We start from the raw sequence: 20,506 nt of genomic DNA, 5'->3' as shown, positions 1-20,506 counted from the left end.
GTAAACACTGTACACCACGGAGAAGGTAGTGTTGGTGTTCTAGAAGGTGTTCTACAACTTAAGATGTCATTGTGACCTGTTACAAAGCAAACGTTTGCTGGCTTATGTAATGACACGTTTCTATCTCATTATGCAATAGTTAAATTATGGTTCCTTTGAGTTGTGCAGCTTCTTAAACCTTTCCAAGTCTAACGCAAACATATTGCAATAAAAAATAAATGAAGTAGGGTTCAAGTGATAAAAGTAGTGAAACAATAAATGATGGTAATTAATCAAGAGGAAAAATCTCTACTTAGCATTGTAGCAATCTGGGAAAATTCCTAAAGTAACGTGTTTCACCATCTTTTCAATGCCAAAGTAGGGATTTTCCTATGCCAAGTAGGCGCTCTTCTTTATAGCTACCATCATCTCTTGTTTCACTACTTTTTATCATTGAAACCCTACTTTATTTTTAAATTACCAATTTGTTAACTTATTTGTTAGAGCGTAGCTATAAAATACACATGTTGTGGTGACTGCTGTGTTAGAGTATCTCGATCTTGCTACTCATCTAGACAATAGATTAAGTTGGGGGTGTAGTGCAATACTTTGTTTTCTGTGGAACTAGATTGTTTAGGGATGTGGCCTCAAATTAAGTATTAGCGGTACTGGTGCATGTTCTGATCATTTAATGGGACATTATAAGTCCAGGTTAGCTGCTACCCGATGATGATGCTGCCAGGGATGCTATAGTGCCTCAAATAGTTTTGTGACATCTTAATATGCTCCTTCAAGGAAAGTGCTGAAACAGAATATTAATGCCTTGGTATGGTCTTAATGGCCACCAGTATAGAAAGACAACCTCTCTTGAAAAGCCAATTCCAATTGAGAATTTATACACTGTTACCTGCTTATTGAGTGAAGGTGGCAATAAACAAGTTCCACCGTAATTTATACACGTGATCTGATCCTGTATATTCTGTCAGTGGATGAGATCCACTTGGCCAGGACAAAATGTGACTCAAATGTCCTGGATGATCCATACTCAACCCACTTATGACCCAGTGACACAATGGAACTGAGTATTTATAGAGAATACAATTATATTTATTTCTAAGATGTGTGGATGTGTAGACACATTACAACACATTACATGTACATACAAGACATGCTACGTACTGTTTTAGCATTTCAAATCACTACATTATGCACGTACCAGCCAACAATGCTTCATAGTGCCCATCAGTAAACCTTAAGAAAAGTTACAAAAAATAAAAATTCACATAAGTACAATGAAACCTCATTAATATGGCCAGCTGTGGGACCAAAAAATTGGCCTGAATAACAAGGTGGCCTTATTAATGAGGTCAAAAAGTAATGCTTAGCTATATTTGGGATCTACTAGAGGTGGCCAATATAATGAGGTGGTCTTATTAAAGAGGTGGCCGCTAAAGAGGTTTCACTGTTCATACAGTTCACAATGGTGAACAATATTAATGGTTAGCAATATACACTGAAACCTGTAGGTCACTTCTTGTAGAAGATTGCTCTCTACACAAAATGACACATTCAGAGATTGTGTTTAGATGGATGATACAGTAACGCATTGTGACTTCAATACTCATGATGTGTCACTGCTAGGCAGCAACCATATACACAGCATTGCCATGCACAACATCGCACTTGCTCGCACACACACTTTTGCTCAAGATTTTACAAATTGATAATTAAGGGGTGTGGCAACTAGCTGTTTTGCTTGCAAGACTATGTGGCAGCTGTTAGACTGTGTGGCAGCTGTTTCCCTTCTGTACAAGTGGCCACGAAGACAGGTCCACTGTGGATGAAAGCCAGGCATTAGATATTTGGTATTTCATGTGTTGAAGGCATTCCAGGGCTTCTGGTAGTCTCAGATCTCACCACAGTTTAACTCAAGCAGTGTTGTGGTCACCACTAAACCACTGGAATGCTGTGTTATGTTCATCTTATGCTTGGCTACTATATTGTGGAACTGAAATGAATACTCTGAAAAATATATATCCTATGGATAATGACTTCATCACTTTCTTCATCAGCTTATAAGGACCAATAGTGAAACTTTTTACACTTTGGGCTAACAGCCAACTGCCTACGTCTGAAGCAGTGCCTTTGGTGCTTTAACAGATTGGCTGCCCCCTTGCTGCCAGCACTCACTGTCTCATATGCTGTCACACACTAAATCCATCTCTATAGCCAGTTAGAACAGCATGCTTTTTACCTTTTTTTAAGGCCGCAAAATGCAGCCACCAATTTGATAAGCTAGGTCAGAAAATTTTGTCCCTATGGCCTGAATAATGACCAGTTTTCACTGTACTATTAGTGATTAGTGATCATGTAGGATTATTTATTAAGATACTAATATAAGATATACAAATGCTACAACCTCTAAATATAGCAGTAAATTTTTTACCCTGGTCCAATGTCTAATCGTGAGACACTCTACTGTGACAAATACATGTTTTATCACGGTATGTGCTAATCGCCTTTTTACAATTAAGTTTTACAACACAAATACATGTATAGTTAAACTCACCAATTGTGACTAAATCCCTTCAACACGTAAAGACAAACAGTGAGATAACAGCTTCATAAGCCTATTCTGGTGCGCTTATTTAGTAGTAATATAAATTTTAAAGACGTTTATTTATAATTACGTGCCCCTCTATTGTCTCTGTACATACTTTCCTTTTCTTTACTATTCTCATTTCATTTCACAAAATCTCTTATTGATATGGGCAGGGGCGTGGCTTCTTCACTTGAATTAGTCAATGCTTGAAGTAGATCGAGATACTCTAATAGAACAGTCACATTTCTACAAGTGCTATATTTTTATATTGTAAAGTCTGTAAGTAGCTAGTAAGTTAAACTATGCTAGGTAGAAGTTGTAACTATGCTAAATATCGATTGCTGTGTTACAGCTGTTTTGTGACTGCTCTAATAGAGTATCTTGATCGTTTTAATGCAGTACAAGATGAAAGGTGAAGTGTTACTAAGGGTTTACTAGTTAAAATGGGTGTTAGTTGACTGCAGTTACATGCCACTAACAGTAGGCATGAGGCTATTATGCCCCAAAAATTGAGCATTATGCTTTTGAGCAGTGCTCAAAAAATCACCTATTATGCTTTTGAGAATTGCCCATTATTCCAAAACTTATGCCACCATAATTTGCTAATAATGCCAGTTCATTGCTGCATCAGGCCATTTTCATTGATGTTTTAGCTTCCAATAGTCTTGAATTCTTTAGTTGGTTGTTGTATTAGAATATTTCATTTCAATGTGACTGCTTTATTAGAGTAAATAATAGTCAGTGACTGTTCTATTAGAGTTTTTGGCTGCTCTATTAGAGTATCTCGATCTTTTTTAACGGAATTGTGCAATCTGCAGATTTTCCTACTGTTAAAGCTTTATAATCACCTCAAAATGCTAGCATAATTCCTGATTCCCACACATACCTATTATGCCCGAAATTATGCCGGCATAATTGCCGCATCCCTAACTAACAGGGGGCCCAGGGGCAAGGAAGGGTTCCACTCTGAATGAATCACAACTTCAGCCTAACTGTAAGTAGACCAAAAAAAAATAGGTCATTACATGCTGACAATGACAATAGCTCCCATCACCAATCATATCTTCTTAATTAGCTTGCTACACTGCTCGTCTGAAGAACACTGCGATGCTTTATTAGAGTATCTAGATCCTGACTGCTCTATTAGAGTATATCTATCTTTCTTTTAAACAGGTATTCAAGGGGCCTCTGATGAGGCCTCCTGGGGCCCCTTTCAGGCTGGAGCCGGGGAAAAATACCCCAGTTACCCCCCCATGTGGGCAGCCCTGGCCACTAAAATTACAGTTATATTTTAATATTCTGTCACGGGGTTTCTGTCAAAACCATGGAAACTCACCTACTGTTATCAACAGTGCATGCTTATTCTAACAAGAAGTATTGAAATCCCTTCCAAAAACAGCATATAGCTGTAAAAAAGTGTGCATCCAAGTAAAGCAGAGTTAACTGCGACAAAAAGTAATGATATCATAATGCGGCCATGTGCAAGGTGTGCAAGTTGTAAAATTAATATTAGCTAATCAGATAATACAATGTTATTGTTAAAGTGTTAATGAGAACTACATGATGCTGCTAGTTTTTAAGTGTGTGAGCATCTTCATAAATGCCACACAAATTTAATTCTCAATAAAGCAATGTGTATAGATTCTCTGATAGCAATAAATAGTTTGAGTTTGGCCGCCTTTCCTTTGTTCATAGCATTGCCGTATACAGGAAAGGCGGCCAAACTCAAACTATTTATTGCTATCAGAGAATCTATACACATTGATTTATTGAGAATTAAATTTGTGTGGCATTTATGAAGATGCTCACACACTTAAAAACTAGCAGCATCACATAGTTTTCATTAACTCTTTAACAATAACATTGTATTATCTGATTAGCTAATATTAATTACAACTTACACACCTCGCACATGGCCGCACTATGATATCATTACTTTTTGTCGCAGCTAACTCTGCTTTACTTGGACGTGCACTTTTTTTACAGCTATAAGCTGTTTTTGGATGGCATATATATATATATCTAATCCAAAACAGCCAAGCTGTAAAAAAATAGTGCGGCCCTCAGAAAGGCTATGGTGAAAAAAGATGTGAAATCCAAGGTGGCGGCCAAGAAATGGCTGTGATGGTAGGTTAATGGTAAAAATTTTAATAACGACAATTCAGGTGAATTTTGTGCCAAGACCAAGCGGCACCAAATTCACCTGAATGGTTGCTATTAAAATTTTTACCATTAACCTACCATCACAGTCATTTCTTGGCCGCCACCTTGGATTTCACATCTTTTTTCACAATAGCCTTTCTCAGGGCCACACTCTTTTTTTACAGCTTGGCTGTTTTGGATTAGATTTCACTTCTTTTTGTATTTGTATACCCCAAAGCCGGCCTATGGCCAGCTTTAGGGCTTTTTAACCTATCATTTTTTTTCTTTACCACAGGAAGAAGAAAAGATGAAGCAGGACGATTTCTTTGTAGTTTAACTCTCTACAAGGTGATCCTTCTAGCTGATCTCTCTACCGGATGACTTGTTTGTAGCTGAACTCTCTACAAGGTAACTTCTTCTAGCTGATCTTTCTACAGGGCGATTTGGTTGTAGCTGAATTCTCTACAGGGCGATTTGTTTGCAGCTGAACTCTCTACATGGTAGTTTCTTTGTAGCTGAACTCTCTACAATGTAACTTCTTCTAGCTGAACTCTCTACAGAGTGACTTATTCCTAGCTGATCTCTCTACAGGGTGACTTCTTTCTAGCTGAACTCTTTACAGGTGATTTATTTGCAGCTGAACTCTCTTACATGGTGGTTTCTTTGTAGCTAAACTCTCTACAAGGTGACTTCTTCTAGCTGATCTCTCTACAGGATGACTTGTTTCTAACTGAACTCTCTAGAGGGTGATCTGTTAATAGCGGAACTTTCTACTGGGGGATTTGTTTGCAGCTGAACTCTCTACATGATGGTTTCTTTGTAACTGAACTTAACTTCTTCTAGCTGATCTCTCTACAGGGCAATTTGTTTGTAGTTGAATTCTCTACAGGGTGATTTGTTTGCAGCTGAACTCTCTACATGATGGTTTCTTTGTAATTGAACTCTCTATTAGGTACCTTCTTCTAGCTGATCTGACTGCAGGGTGACGTTTGTAGCTGAACTCCCTACAGAATAACTTGCAATGTAATATAATTCTATAATGGAGTAAATTATAAACGTAGCTGAATGCTCTATTAGGGTGACTGTTCTATTAGAGTATCTCGATCTCGAATATGCTACACGTAGTTGGCTTTGGAATCATAACTCAGTGGTTTCTAATCCGATTCTTTTGTACTACTGCAAGGACTTTCTATGATAATTATTCCAGCTTCACACCGATTTTCAGCTCACTGCTCTAAGCAGTTTTCCTGGTAGGCGTGAAAACTCATAGTTTTTTTGCTCATAAAAATTTTGACACAGGTTGGGTTTTGTGATGGCCTTTAATTGGATTCCTTCTAAATCACAAAAAGGCACTCCTACGATAGTTACTCCATCTACATAGCAATTTTCAGCTCATTCCTTCAAGCGGTTTACCCTGTGGGCGTGACAGACCTTCGACCTAATTTTACACAAATAAGCGGTCATAACTCCGTGAATGTTCATCGGATTCCTACCAAACATGGTACTGAGATTCGCCTTAATGAGCCCTTGAAGTGGTCCATATTTTAGTCCGATTGGAGCACGCATTCGTGTTTTATGGCGGATTTTGCAAAGTGTGCGAAAAGAAGAAGTACTGTAGAAGAAAAAAACGAAGAAAAAAAACCCTAACTTTGGTCGCTCATATCTCGGAAATGGCTAGAGCAATTTTCTTAAAATTTGGAATGTGGACTCCCCTACTTAGCCGGCACTTCTGTAACAACTTTGGTTTAAATCGGATAGGGAATCACGGAGCTACAAAGGCTTTCTTCATGTAAATATACTCACGGTGTGGCACGCCGGCTTCTTGGGCCGCATAACACACTACCGTGTGTCTTGATATATATATGTAGACTAGATTTATGGCCACTGCATTAGCTTTTTCAACTGCCATTGGCTGCTTGGTAAACGTATTGATGATGTTTGTTCTGGTGATGTTTGGTGGCATTATGGCCCCACAATCGACTTTTACATGTTAGACTATAGAAGAATTCAAGTGTACTGCAAGTAGACCCGAGTCAAATATGCTCAAAACTTTGCACAAAATGCTTTTAGGAATGTACACCTATTATGCTCTTTCAGTGTTCCTATTATGCTCCTAAGCTCTAGCAAAAAATTATCATGGAACATTTTAATCAGTGAATGCTCTATTAGAGTATTTCACTATCAAATGACTGTTCTATTAGAGAGCATCGATCTAAGGAACTATGTACAATGCATTTGAGTGCTCTATTGCAGTTTGCAATTTCCACTGACTGCTTTATTAGGTAGTATCGATCTATTATCATGGAATTAAGCTCCATAGTTTGAAATATCCACTTAATATGCCAGCAATTAGCATTCCAACCTAATTTCCTTTTATTATGCTAGCATATTTGACGCAGGCCTAACTGCGAGGTGTCTTTCCACCTATTAGGTAAGGTGTCACGGTAGTCTTGACTGCCAGCACTTGTGCAATGCTGCCCAAAACCACAATTGAAGCAATATCTGTGTATTGCACTGCGGTCAGTGCATTATAATTTACATATAATGCACTTGTTGTAGTCTGCAAAACCGCAACCAAAGCATTAGAAGTTTCAATGTACTCGCTGCATCTGCAGCAGTGCCAAATGCAAATTATTGCACTGGTGGAGCCTTTTAACTCCCCACGCAGAGTGGTACATAAGAATATTTGAACTCCATTTCTGGGTGAAACCCTTCGTGTTAAACAAGAATACCTTAATGCAGAAGACTACTTCGTTGTATGCATAGATGCACGCACTCGTGGAGACATTATCATCGGGCATGTGCCACAAGAAGTTTCATGTCTTATGGTATTTCATTCAACATGGTGGAAATGTTGTATATGAAATTACTGGGGCACAGGAAGTGCAACATTGGCTTAGAGGTACCATATATCTACATTTTCAATGCCAAAAAAATATGATTAAAAATTGCGTCAAAAGTTAAGAGACAATAATTGGGTAGGAATAACTGATTGGATGTGAATAGTATTAAATAGTTGTATTACAAGGTGAATAATATTGGCAGTGAATGTAATAATGTACAGTACCGCCCAGAGGTAACATTACACTCGCGAGCAGTTGACACTCATGCAGCAAATTTTCAACCTGCAATTTCTTTTGCATGTGTGTGCTAACTAACTCACCACATGTAGCCACGACATGCTAGCTCCCTCGGGTGGATGCTCTAGTAACCGTGTGCCTTCACACGTGATGTAATCCAGTCATGGGTCGTGTCGAGTTGCGGCCTGGATTTGAGCACCCGCAAGGGATTGTAACGATACCTCAGGGCGGTACTTTACAGTACGCTCACTAGAATCATGGCCACTAGCACACTTCTTTAACCTACAGTAAATAGTCTTGAGCTATAGATTGTACATCTACTGGGCAACCCATCCACATAAAAGGATGAAATATTTCCTCATTAGTGATGAAGTTAAATGACTCGGTAGACTTCTGAAGTAACTTTTCATCATTAGATGGCTCACTCTATGGAGAGAGAACAATTTCATGTGCATTATCGTCACAATGGCCATCATTATCAGAATCAGATGAGGCATCACTCACTGGTGGGTGTTTCTAAGTTGTTAGTAGTATCCTCAGAGCTAGCAAAGTGGTCACTGTTGTCACTGTCATCTCAACTTCATACCATTCCAAACCCTTGATATTTATTTGGTCATTCTTGGACCCATTTGTTGACACAAGTATTCTACACATTTTAAAGCCTCAAATTACCATGTCCTGGTTTGCAGTCACCTCCTTCCAAGCCTTTACAATCCATTCAGTTTGCAAAATTCTATGATCACTGGCCAAAATGTTTCCATGCATGTACTCACTAACATTCTCTTCCATGTGAGCAGTGGCAAGATTGTCAACTGTATTCTTTAACCCTTAAACTGCAGCTGTTTTATAAAACGCATGCACTAAAAACGCATAATCCATTAAACTGGATCACATGCATCCCTCATAAGACTATAGTCTACATAACACAGGAACCGCTAAAGCTATCTAAAAACAATAAACACCATCTTACTCACCATTAAATTTTGGCTTCAATAAACCCATACTTCGTCGCTTTCATCCAACCCAGAGCTTCCTGTTTCACTTTGAAAGAGCAATACCTCCATCTTCTTTCTTCACATAACAGTGTACAAATGGCCATAACTCAGCCGTACTTCATCATATCAACCCGCTCTTGGTATCACATTGCTCCTCACATGATGGCAATTCAGTTGATATATAGATATCACGTGATTAAGTCATTGTTGGATGAGCACAATGACAATGCGAAGACAAAAGGACACCAAATGATTCAGCGCATCGTAGTGGGTTAGTTCCTTGTTGTGTGTTGAAAGTTTATACACAGTTAGATACCTTACTCTTTGCCAATTAATAAAATCTTTTTCTAAGTGATCGGACGAACGCTTCATGAGATATGTCTGTTTGTAATCACCTATGTAAATTGGCTAAAGCATGCACTGTGTTGCATTTTCAATTTGTTTTTTTTTTTAAATCAAATCCAGTTTTCTGGATTATGCGGGTTTAAGGGTTAATGGGCCATTAAAAACCACATCTAATGGCTGGACTAAACTTGTACACCAAGGAGGTATGAAAACAGTGTAGTATCACACTCATCATTTAGCTTGGATAATACAGAGGGTGTTTTCTGTGCTTTGTGTTGATCAAGTGTAATTTAACCACAAACATTAGGCTTTCAAAAGTTATGCACCTAATTAGTCATAACTTTCTTGTAACATCTGGCTTTTTCCTGAAATCAAAAACCTACTCATCTGTCAGATTTTAGCTTCTCCCTATGTATAATAAGCATTTGTCAGTACCTCTAAAAATAACTAGTGGCTTCAATCGTGGTACTCCATCTACAAACAATGTTAGCTGCACAGTACACTGGTGCTTATCTAAGCCAGAGCTTCCTCCTTGTACCCAACCACTTTTTGCACCTTTGGCTTCATATGTAGTAAAAGTGAATGGAAGTAGATTCTGGTCCACATTAGCCACACTGCTACTTGACGATGTAAATCAGCCTAATTTTCCTATCTGCTCCTTGAAGTTACAAGTGGTTATCGAAGAATTGGATGTGTGTGGAAGCTTGGTTTTGTCAAATCTTTCATTGTTCTGTTATTGTGTGTAACAGCCAAAGAGCATGACCGGTCCAGTCTGCTTTGTGACTATACAGTAAAAATGTTATCTGTTCACTAGTGCATTTTTGAAACAAGGCCCTCATGAGTTTGCATGGCAAGGCTACACTGTTTTCTGTATTCATAACTTAAACAAGTTGATGTTGTGCTACTTCTAAAAACCAGGCACCATGCAGCTAGCTAACTCATCTGGAATTAACTATGGACAGTATATGCTACTATGAATTAACCAACAATGTATTACTATTTTACAATAGGGTAGTTTTGGGTTGTGCAATAATATTATTAGCTAACTCTCGTATTTCATAATTCATGAAATTTACGTAATTTGTTCAATTACGTTGCTATGCACTGCTAAGGAAGCGTTTGTTAAACAAACCGCTTTTACCAACATATTACACACAGAAGTGTTTTCTAAACTGTTTTATAGTGTGACTAACGTGTTTTTTCCCGCAAATTCTCTCAACAAAGCCTCAAAGCTGCTCTTCATTTTCGTTCGCGTGCATAAGGGATATGCCCCCTTTCAACTCAAAGCGATAGGCTATTCCTGGTAGTGTACGAGGCCTGCACCATTGTTTTTCATTTCCTAAATGCCTGAAAACTTCAAGGGGAAGGTAGTCTGAGGAAAGTCGCCACACCCGTATTTCAGTCCACCGAAAAGAAACCACCTCAGAGCAAAGTTTACCTGTGCAGAAGTTTAATACAGACTTCATTTCGCTTTTACTTCTTATATAAAAGCTGCTTTTACCATTATTTAACGATTTTGCTCACGTGGGTGCGTACAGACAAACATAGGTACAGTAGATACACAGCAAAACTCATGTATTGATACTAAAAAATACTGACTGATACTAGCTCTGTATTTATTGAATTTTGCTCAGTATCACTCAGTCTTGGAACAATTTTTTCCAAGTAAAGCTTAGCAAGAGGCAAAACTAGATTACTAGTCATAGTAGTAGACTATTAGTGTACAAGTTTTTGACAGAATTTGAATAATGGTCCCTAGATGGTCCCAAGACGGAGCAATACTGAATAAAATACGGAGTTTGTATCAGTCAGTATTATTTAGTATCCATACATGAGTTTTGCTGTGATAGGTAGATAGGTACACACACACACACTTTTACGAAAACAATTCAGTAAACCAGGCGAGTGCAGCCGGCTATGGGCGCACCTGGTTTAAAAATAACAACGAAAAAGAACATTATGAGTGTGCCAACAATAAGCAGACTTGTGTCATAATATCAGAAACCAGACCAGCTATTCCTTCATCCTTCCTTATGATAAGTGATTGTAACAATGTAGTGATTAAACTATGTATCCGTGAGTCCAATGTGGCAATAGAATCGAAAGTGTAATTTTTATGCATTGCGGTAATAGATTCTTAGGTATATGTCAAAATTAATGTTGTAGTCAAACATAATTAGGGGAATAATAGGTAGACTAAGCATTGGGAGTAAAGCCAAGAAATTTAGTACATTGGATATTTCAGCAGCTGCAACTGCACATTATGCATGATGCAGATTGGGATGCTACATACAGTATGAAAAAGCAGTGAAATGTCAGATTTGTGAAGGGAAGGGTGGCTAAAAATTGAGATATTCTAATAGACCACTCATTATGCCATTTACTTGGAGCATGGTCGACACATAATGGGCACAACTGAGTGTAATTGGGGAAAATTTTGGAGCATTGCTCAAAAGCATAATAAGCAATTTCAAAAGCACAATAGGCTCAGGCCTATGCCACACATTTTTAAATAGTTAAAATAATTATTTTGTTCAGCAGCTGACTGTACCTTAGATACGTAATAGTGCTTTAGAATATTGTACAATTTTCACCTCACAGTTAAAACTTTGTATAATTATATAGTACACTCCATTTATAACTTCACACATACGTGGCATTTTGTACATGACAACACACACTGTCCTGTGTGGGTAAAGCAAATTCCACATGTGGCTGAAGCTGAAGATACACATGGGTGCACAAAATGTCATTCTCCAGAGAGTGCTACTATCACATGTGGGTTATTCCTCCACACATGTGTCTGTGAGTGATTCTTAAGCCTGTGATGCATTACTTTAGAACTTGCTACTCATGCACGTATGGTTAAACTAATTACTATAAGTTTAAATGCATTTTTCAATACAAGTCTGTTCACTAGCAGCAACAACATCTTTGAATAAAGCTCTGTATAATTTAATAATTGTGTTACATTAGTACTGCATCCTTAGCTACTGAGGCTGAGGTTTGCTCTCAGTAAAGCCCACACACAGTGGGTAGCTACTGTACATACAGTATCTAGCTTTTAGGCTGTACAAATAACTTGACGAATGCTTACTAGCAACCTGCATTGATGCCTTAACATTACAAGGTACTGTACCGGATTGAAGGTAATGTAGCTCAAACTAAATAATTACTCTTAGGTGGTAGTCAGTATATAGCAGTTGGATTTCACTTAAACCATTAGTACGTAATAGTCCAGTATGGCTATTAAACAACTAATAATACATATACTGTAGTTGTACAGTAAAATTAACTTTATGTAACAAAAAAGAGAACTGCAGCTTGATGAAGCCTTCTCCATGGTATGGTAGGAGTGTCCAGCTGGTGATGACATCGATGAAGGGAAAGAGTGACAAAGTGCAGCTAGTTAATAATGTATCACAAGGTGAGGTGAACGTAATACCTATACTTATAGTGTTATAATTATCAGCCTGACAGGCTTTAACTTAGAATCGAGAAGGTCTAGTCCACCTGTGGCCAGTGTCTTAACTGTCACCATGCATGGCATACTACACAGGTGTGGCATATTGCCATGTACATGTGCCATGCAGGATGTCACTGCATAACAAACACAATGTAGCTGGTTGGCATATGCTGTGTGATTGCATGTCATAATTTTATGTGGATCCACGCGTGGAAATGTGAAGTTATAAGTGGACTGTGCTGTGCATCAGTCATATTTTATTGGTAAAATAGTTTCTTGATCTTGTTTTCTGATGTAAATTCTCTAGACAAAGCTTCAAAGCTGCTCTTCAAGGATATTCGTTAGTTTATCTTGAAATGATACACTCTTCCTAGTAGACTAGCAAACTACAGGATAGTTAAACTATTGTTAGTCTGTTACGTACATGCACAGCCAGTTGGGGAAGCTATACATAGTACTTTTGGAAGTCTGTTACACTCATATGTCTGCATGAATAAGCCACTTTAATGTGGCTACTACACAGGGTGTAATTCAACAAATTATTCCAGGAATTGATTGTCCTTAATTACTTCAAGAGTATGTGGTTAAAAGATGTCCCCTTCTAACACTTGACAATTGTTAATGAAAGACGTAAGTTAATATTTAGGCCTGCACCTATTATGCAGCTGATAGGTCACCAATTTCATGAGAATAATTCTGGAATTAGCGTAACTCATCAATTATGGACCAGCTAAGCTTTCACACATCATACACCTGTAACACGGTCATCTGATAAGGTAAAAGAACCAAATTTTAAAAGCAATTAGAGCTGTTATCTATAAAAACACATCTTGAATTTCATTCCCAAAACCATGGGTATGTAAGAGTAGTGTGAATTACAGATGACTGTGTACACCTATTAGGTATCAACCATCGACTTACAGTTTTCAATGAGGCTAAAGTATGAAGCACACTTTTTGGCTTCTTGTATGGCTTTTCTGGGATGCCTTAAATTAACTGCAAAAGTCTGTTTTCCATAGGCTTCAATGTACTTTGACATCACTTTTGATTAGCCATTGATCTCGTATACTTTGGTGTAGCAATTAGTGATATGGATTTTCAGAAGCTTCTGAACCACACTATTAATTGATCCTTGTTGAATAGGGCTGTGACCTCTAATGAAGTTAATATGCAGCAATACTGATAACCTGTTAATTATGACATCCTTTGTGCACAAGTTGTCTTGAGGAGTTACAGCAGCTAAAATGAGAGCTTTTTTGTGCGATAGGCACTTTGTGGTGAAATTTTAAAATGATTTTTGGCCTTGTAGCCATTAGCAAGTGCTGTATTGCTTCACCATCTAAGTAAACCTATTTTTTACATGTGGTAGCGTTGATAGTGGTGTTTCCCTTAATCTAACCATCAAGGCTTAAAGTTTAGTTGTTGTAATTGATGTTTTCTTTGTACCATTGTTCTGGTAGGGTTCCTTACTGTTCTAGCCTTTGTCTTCTGTGCTTTCTAGATCATGTGCACAAATGAAGTCAAATGTGAGCAATTATTTCTACTGCTGCATATTTTGTCGTGTTACATGGTATGAACTACCAACATGATTTAAAGAGCAGTGTCAAAAGTTTAAAAAGCTTCATAACAGCCCCCAGCACAATCCAGTACGCTTGAGCACCATGCGCAGAAAGAGAAGGCTAAAATACATTGTAGCCATTGGAAAACATGGCAGTTGAAAGGCAGGCACCCCACAGAAGTCATAAACATATTTGCATTATCGACCACTTCAACTAAAAAAGGAGTAATGAATTATAAATTTGAACAATTAATAATAACAACTTTACCACTAAGATGAGACGGGCCTCTACCTAAAATATGAATTCAACTGAACCTACAGTATAAGAGTTATTCACAAATCAATTTGCTTAAACTACATCCTCATATCTCACAAACATATAATTCATTATCAACTTTCAAGCACCGGCTATGCATCCACTTACATTCAACCCATTCAGTCATTAACTTCCCAGTACTTGAAAGATCATCTTGATATAGCCCAAAACACACCGCACATTCATTGTTGGATATCTCATTGTACTGTATTCCATATTTGTCACAGTCATTGTCAGCTGCAGCCTCTATTTCAGAATCAGAAGATGGTTGTAGTATTGCTGCTGCTGCTGCTGCTGCTGCTGCTGCTGCTGCTGCTGCTGCTGCTGCTGCTGCTGCTGCTGCTGCTGCTGCTGCTGCTGCTGCTGCTGCTGCTGCTGCTGCTGCTGCTGCTGCTGCTGCTGCTGCTGCTGCTGCTGCTGCTGCTGCTGCTGCTGCTGCTGCTGCTGCTGCTGCTGCTGCTGCTGCTGCTGCTGCTGCTGCTGCTGCTGCTGCTGCTGCTGCTGCTGCTGCTGCTGCTGCTGCTGCTGCTGCTGCTGCTGCTGCTGCTGCTGCTGCTGCTGCTGCTGCTGCTGCTGCTGCTGCTGCTGCTGCTGCTGCTGCTGCTGCTGCTGCTGCTGCTGCTGCTGCTGCTGCTGCTGCTGCTGCTGCTGCTGCTGCTGCTGCTGCTGCTGCTGCTGCTGCTGCTGCTGCTGCTGCTGCTGCTGCTGCTGCTGCTGCTGCTGCTGCTGCTGCTGCTGCTGCTGCTGCTGCTGCTGCTGCTGCTGCTGCTGCTGCTGCTGCTGCTGCTGCTGCTGCTGCTGCTGCTGCTGCTGCTGCTGCTGCTGCTGCTGCTGCTGCTGCTGCTGCTGCTGCTGCTGCTGCTGCTGCTGCTGCTGCTGCTGCTGCTGCTGCTGCTGCTGCTGCTGCTGCTGCTGCTGCTGCTGCTGCTGCTGCTGCTGCTGCTGCTGCTGCTGCTGCTGCTGCTGCTGCTGCTGCTGCTGCTGCTGCTGCTGCTGCTGCTGCTGCTGCTGCTGCTGCTGCTGCTGCTGCTGCTGCTGCTGCTGCTGCTGCTGCTGCTGCTGCTGCTGCTGCTGCTGCTGCTGCTGCTGCTGCTGCTGCTGCTGCTGCTGCTGCTGCTGCTGCTGCTGCTGCTGCTGCTGCTGCTGCTGCTGCTGCTGCTGCTGCTGCTGCTGCTGCTGCTGCTGCTGCTGCTGCTGCTGCTGCTGCTGCTGCTGCTGCTGCTGCTGCTGCTGCTGCTGCTGCTGCTGCTGCTGCTGCTGCTGCTGCTGCTGCTGCTGCTGCTGCTGCTGCTGCTGCTGCTGCTGCTGCTGCTGCTGCTGCTGCTGCTGCTGCTGCTGCTGCTGCTGCTGCTGCTGCTGCTGCTGCTGCTGCTGCTGCTGCTGCTGAGCACTACCTTTTACACAGACTTACCAGTCTTTTTTGTTTTCAGTTTTGCTCTCTCTTCCTCTTTCTTTTTCTTCAATTCAGCTTTCTGTTTCTTTTCTTCTTGTTGCCCATCTTGCAAGCCTTCACCAAAAATTCTGCCAATTCATTTTCTTCCTTGGGTGTCAGGTAATGTTGAGATCCTGGCTTCGTCCCATGCTTTGCTTGGCCCGATATTCTATTCTTTAGCGTGGTTGGTGGAACATTATAGCATTGTGCCGCTTCACTCACCCCCATGCTGTTCGAAATTACTGCTTTCATTGCCTTAACCATGTCTCCATCATCCCATAGTTTGTGTTGTTTAACCACATCGTTGTGTTTACTTTTCAGTATTTGTCTCGTCATTTTCCTTCCCTTCTTTTAATTATTGTTTCAGAACGCTTTCGCTTGGGCATAACTAGCAGCTCTTGTACTCACGCCTAGTAGCGCTTGTAACCATTAAATCATTTCCATTAAATCACGTGATTACTTGGATACTAGTTGGTCGATAATAGGTAGAAACTACTGGTCCATATAATGTAGTGGTCGATAATCAATGAGTTACGCTATAGGATGGTTACAGGCATAATTTTAGAATTATCGAATGTCTACGGGAATAATCAATGGAATTAAGGGGCGTATCTTTTCTTGATTAGCTAGAAGAAAGTTAAGTTACTAAGAATGATATATACCAAAATTCGCTTTGTTTTCATGTAAAAATATTTTCTTATGATTTACGTGAATGACTGACTGCTCTATTAAAGTAGTTTGATTTTATGTAACAATTTTCATGTAAGAAATTTTCGTACAAGTTTTGCATATGAATATGTGACCGGGCCTGCAAAAACAGGGCATGTGGGCACAAACTACACCCCATCACTCTACAGGTCATATCTCACTACTGGAAGAATATATTTCCATTCTGTAACTTACATCATGATGCCAATTCAATGCTTACTAAGAGCTGAAAATTGCAATGCCATATCGTAATGGTACAAAAAGTTATGAGTGATGAAAGTTTGAAAAAGTAGGCAAAACTCATGTGCCCACATGCCCTATTTTCGCAGGCCCGGTCACATATTATTAATTTTACAATGATAAAAAGCTAATTACAGTAGCTGACATTATTATACGAGTGCTGGCTGAAAAGCCTCCAAAAGTTTTATATACTCTAATAGACAGCTCAAATATTTTATTTTTATTGAAATGCTTTTAAATGCAGGTTAATCAATCCTGTATTAATGGCATGTGGGCAACATGTACCCACAGCCAGAGAAGACATACATACATACATATAAATTACAATAATTATTACATTTACATACCTACTTAATGGTTGCCATGATTAGCTATACCACTGCAAATGGTCACAGTATATTAAAGTTAGTGGATATTGGTTCTCTAGAACAGTGGTAACATGGGCATAAGAAGTGATATGTACAAGCTCTCTCAGAATTAAATCTGTGAGTTAAGTGAGTACTCTAATGGAGCAGTCTGATTATTCCATGTTAACAGTCTGTGGCTAGCATCAGGGAATTAACTGCATAATTATCTGCAATTATGAAACTTGTACGCCATCTTCAAGTCTTTGAACATATATAATGCACTAATACTTGAAAACTCTTGAATTATTATTACTGCAGATAATTATTTTAAGTCTGTTGTTGCTACTTATGGCTAGAAAAATGATGTGTAAAATAGAATGTTTCAATCATTTATGGCTATTAAGTACAGGCTGTAACTACTTATATCAGCATCTTGAAAACTAGGTGACTAGCTCTACAGAAGCTAAAATAATGAACACCATTATGGAATAATAGGCTAGATACAAGAATAAAAAAAATAATTACAGAATTATTTAGGAAATTCTGGAAGGAATAACAGGTAAAAAAATATTGAACATAATAGGCTCAAGCTTATTGATATTCCCATTTAAAAGTATTGGAACAGGAACTCATTACACATCAGACATACACTTTAATACACATGGTTTTTGCTTGCTTTTAGTTACAAAATTAAATATAATTCACGAAATGTAGAATTTTGTTCCGTAAAATTGTGAATATAATGTATACCATGACCACATGAAACTTTAAACCACCAGGTGTATAATTATTTTTTCTCAAGCCGCAGGTGAGTATATACATACTCACCTGAGGGTTGAGGGGGCTATATGTCGAACGTAACCCCGTGGTGGGTGGTTGAAATCTTACTGGTTGGGGCGATTGATCACCCTGCATGGAAAAGGCTATAAGCCTGAGCCGGCTTTGGCAATTGATTGTACTGACGCACTGAATTCATTTTATAGACATACCTCACGACTTTGATGTTAAGTAGCAGCAGGTAACATTGCTCCTACGTTTGTAGGTATGAATATCTGAACATATCAGTTTGTAACTGTGTTTTCAGTAATCATAATCATAATCATAATGGAAAATTCCTAAGTCCCACAATCAAATGTCACTACCATTTCAAGTGAGCTGACTTGTGAGAGGAGGGCTACCAGCATGTCTACCAGCCAAACTATGGCGAATTATGTATAAATTGCTTTATTAAGTTTATTTGTGTGCGTATGGGTTGTTAGTATATGTGACTGAATTTTGGAAAATCACCCATATGGGCGCACGTGAAATAATTAGAATTTTCATATTTAGTGTGTTGCTAATAAGAGCAGGGAACAGGTTTGAAAATATTTCAAGAATTTTCTTGTAATTTAATGCATTGAGAATAGCTTAAAACCATTAACAAGTAGATTTGCATTATAAAGTTTGTGATCTGATCATTAAATATTTTAGGTGTCAAATGCGCCCATTTGTGTAATTTTCCAAAATTCGGTCACATATTGTGTAGTGCAGGTTAATTTAGACACATGGTGTATAATATATGAACCGTGGCTCACTACAGGGTATTGCACTTATATACACCCCTCCTCCTCCAGACGTTTACTGTTTATAACCCCTTTGCTCCGCCTTGGAGTTTATCAACAATAAACTTCCTCTGGCTTTATAGTCAGGGTGTATATTAGTGCTAGGCACCGGCCAACTATTCCAGCATAATTTAAAGCATAATAGAATGCAAATAATCACTGCCAATAGTATTGTTAGTGCATTTTATATTTAGAAACACGTAATAAATCATTTCTTTGTTGGTTATTCACACTTTGCAGAAATAAGGTCAAAGTACTCTAATAGAGCAGTCACTTACTCTAGTACAGCAGTCAGAAAACACTAATGTAGTCTAATAAAACAGTCAGTTCTAGAGCATAATCTTGATTTTGAAAGCATAATTTTGAGAAATGTTCAAAGCATAATAGGTAAAATTTTGGGAATAATATGCCAGGGCCTAAATAGTGCACCTCATAGTGATGGTTTATATATTACATATAATACATGCTGTGTTACAGTTGTTAGATGTTACTGAATCAACATCCCCTAACTTGGCGATCTCTGCACAACCTGTAATGTTACGTTATACTGTATTATAGCCATTACATACTTTGTAATGTTTATAGACCCTTTCACCAAGAGACGATTTATGTGTGATTGAAGGAAAAGAAGAAGAATTAAGAATCCAAAAAGCACCTAGCACAGAAAACGAGAGAGAAAGTGATGGAAAAAATGAAGCACAAGACAGATATGAAGGGAAAATCCATACTGAAATGGTTTGTAGTTCCGAGTATGTACAATGAGATGTGTAATTATGTGTGCTTGTTTAAATTTCTTAATAGCAATACTGCACATGGTCTTGTAGCATGCAGCAAGTTTGTAAACCAATTATCAGTGTTCACTGCTGATGGTGTTATTGCAATGTAAAAAGTTGAAATTAATCAGGCTGGTACTTTTATCAACCTAGAAATCTATACATACGTACATATGTAAAGTACATACTGTAACAAAAATTAACTTAAAATAAAATTAAACAGTAAAAACTTTGCCCTTAATTCAAAGGCAGGGCTGGAGGAGGGAAATTGAGTTGGTCAGGCCATTAAGTATAATGTTGAAATTGCTACTATATACATGCCAATGAGAGAGGAGTTGCTGCACAGTGTGCAAAGCACACTCTGCAAAGTGCAAAACAAAAGCATTCTAGGGGGGTCTTGGGGTATGCCCCCACAGGAAATTTTTGAAAATTAGACACTCAGGTATGCAATTTTAGTGAAATTTCACTGCTTGCTAGCTAGCTATATAAATATGCTCAAGCCTATTTGTTGTTCTTCAGACTTTCTATACTATTATTGTAGACCTGACATACAGGGGACACAGCATGAAACTTGCTGTATGGTTCATTATTTTAGTTATAGTAATTAGAAATTCAAGGGGGGTCGAGGGTGCAACCCTAAGGAGCTGCAGAATTTTTGCAATGTAAAGGTTTGAAAATGCCTTAAAATTTAAAATTGATGCTAAATTTTAAAGTAAAACTAGCTAGCAACTTGCAACTTTCCCCCCAAACTTCACAGGGAACCCATGTTGGCCATGCAGCATGGCCCCCTTTAGCTATGATATAATTAATCGACTAGACAGTTAGCTGTAGCTATACAGTGAATTCACACAGCTACAATAAAAAGCTACACAGCTACAAGTCAAGGAATGCTAATGATATTTTATGAAGATTGAATTGTGAT

At 38.9% G+C, this 20,506-nt stretch overlaps 1 protein-coding gene across 4 annotated transcripts in view; it reads left to right on the top strand.

The window, feature by feature from the left end:
• LOC136253133 (uncharacterized) overlaps positions 1 to 20,506 on the top strand; it is a 47,703-nt gene that overhangs the window by 17,375 nt on the left and 9,822 nt on the right. For 2 of the 4 annotated variants that reach the window (XM_066045754.1, XM_066045753.1), the window contains exons 4-5: positions 19,289 to 19,342; positions 19,397 to 19,546. In XM_066045754.1, the coding sequence (XP_065901826.1) occupies positions 19,289 to 19,342; positions 19,397 to 19,546 (204 nt within the window). Of the gene's footprint in view, positions 1 to 10,996; positions 12,571 to 19,288; positions 19,343 to 19,396; positions 19,547 to 20,506 lie in introns of those variants that run through there. The other 2 variants (XM_066045756.1, XM_066045755.1) reach the window with 2 other exon arrangements.

This window comes from Dysidea avara, chromosome 4, assembly GCF_963678975.1.
Source record: "Dysidea avara chromosome 4, odDysAvar1.4, whole genome shotgun sequence".
In the NCBI taxonomy this organism is placed as follows: domain Eukaryota; kingdom Metazoa; phylum Porifera; class Demospongiae; order Dictyoceratida; family Dysideidae; genus Dysidea; species Dysidea avara.
This window is presented reverse-complemented; position numbering and strand designations above follow the sequence as displayed.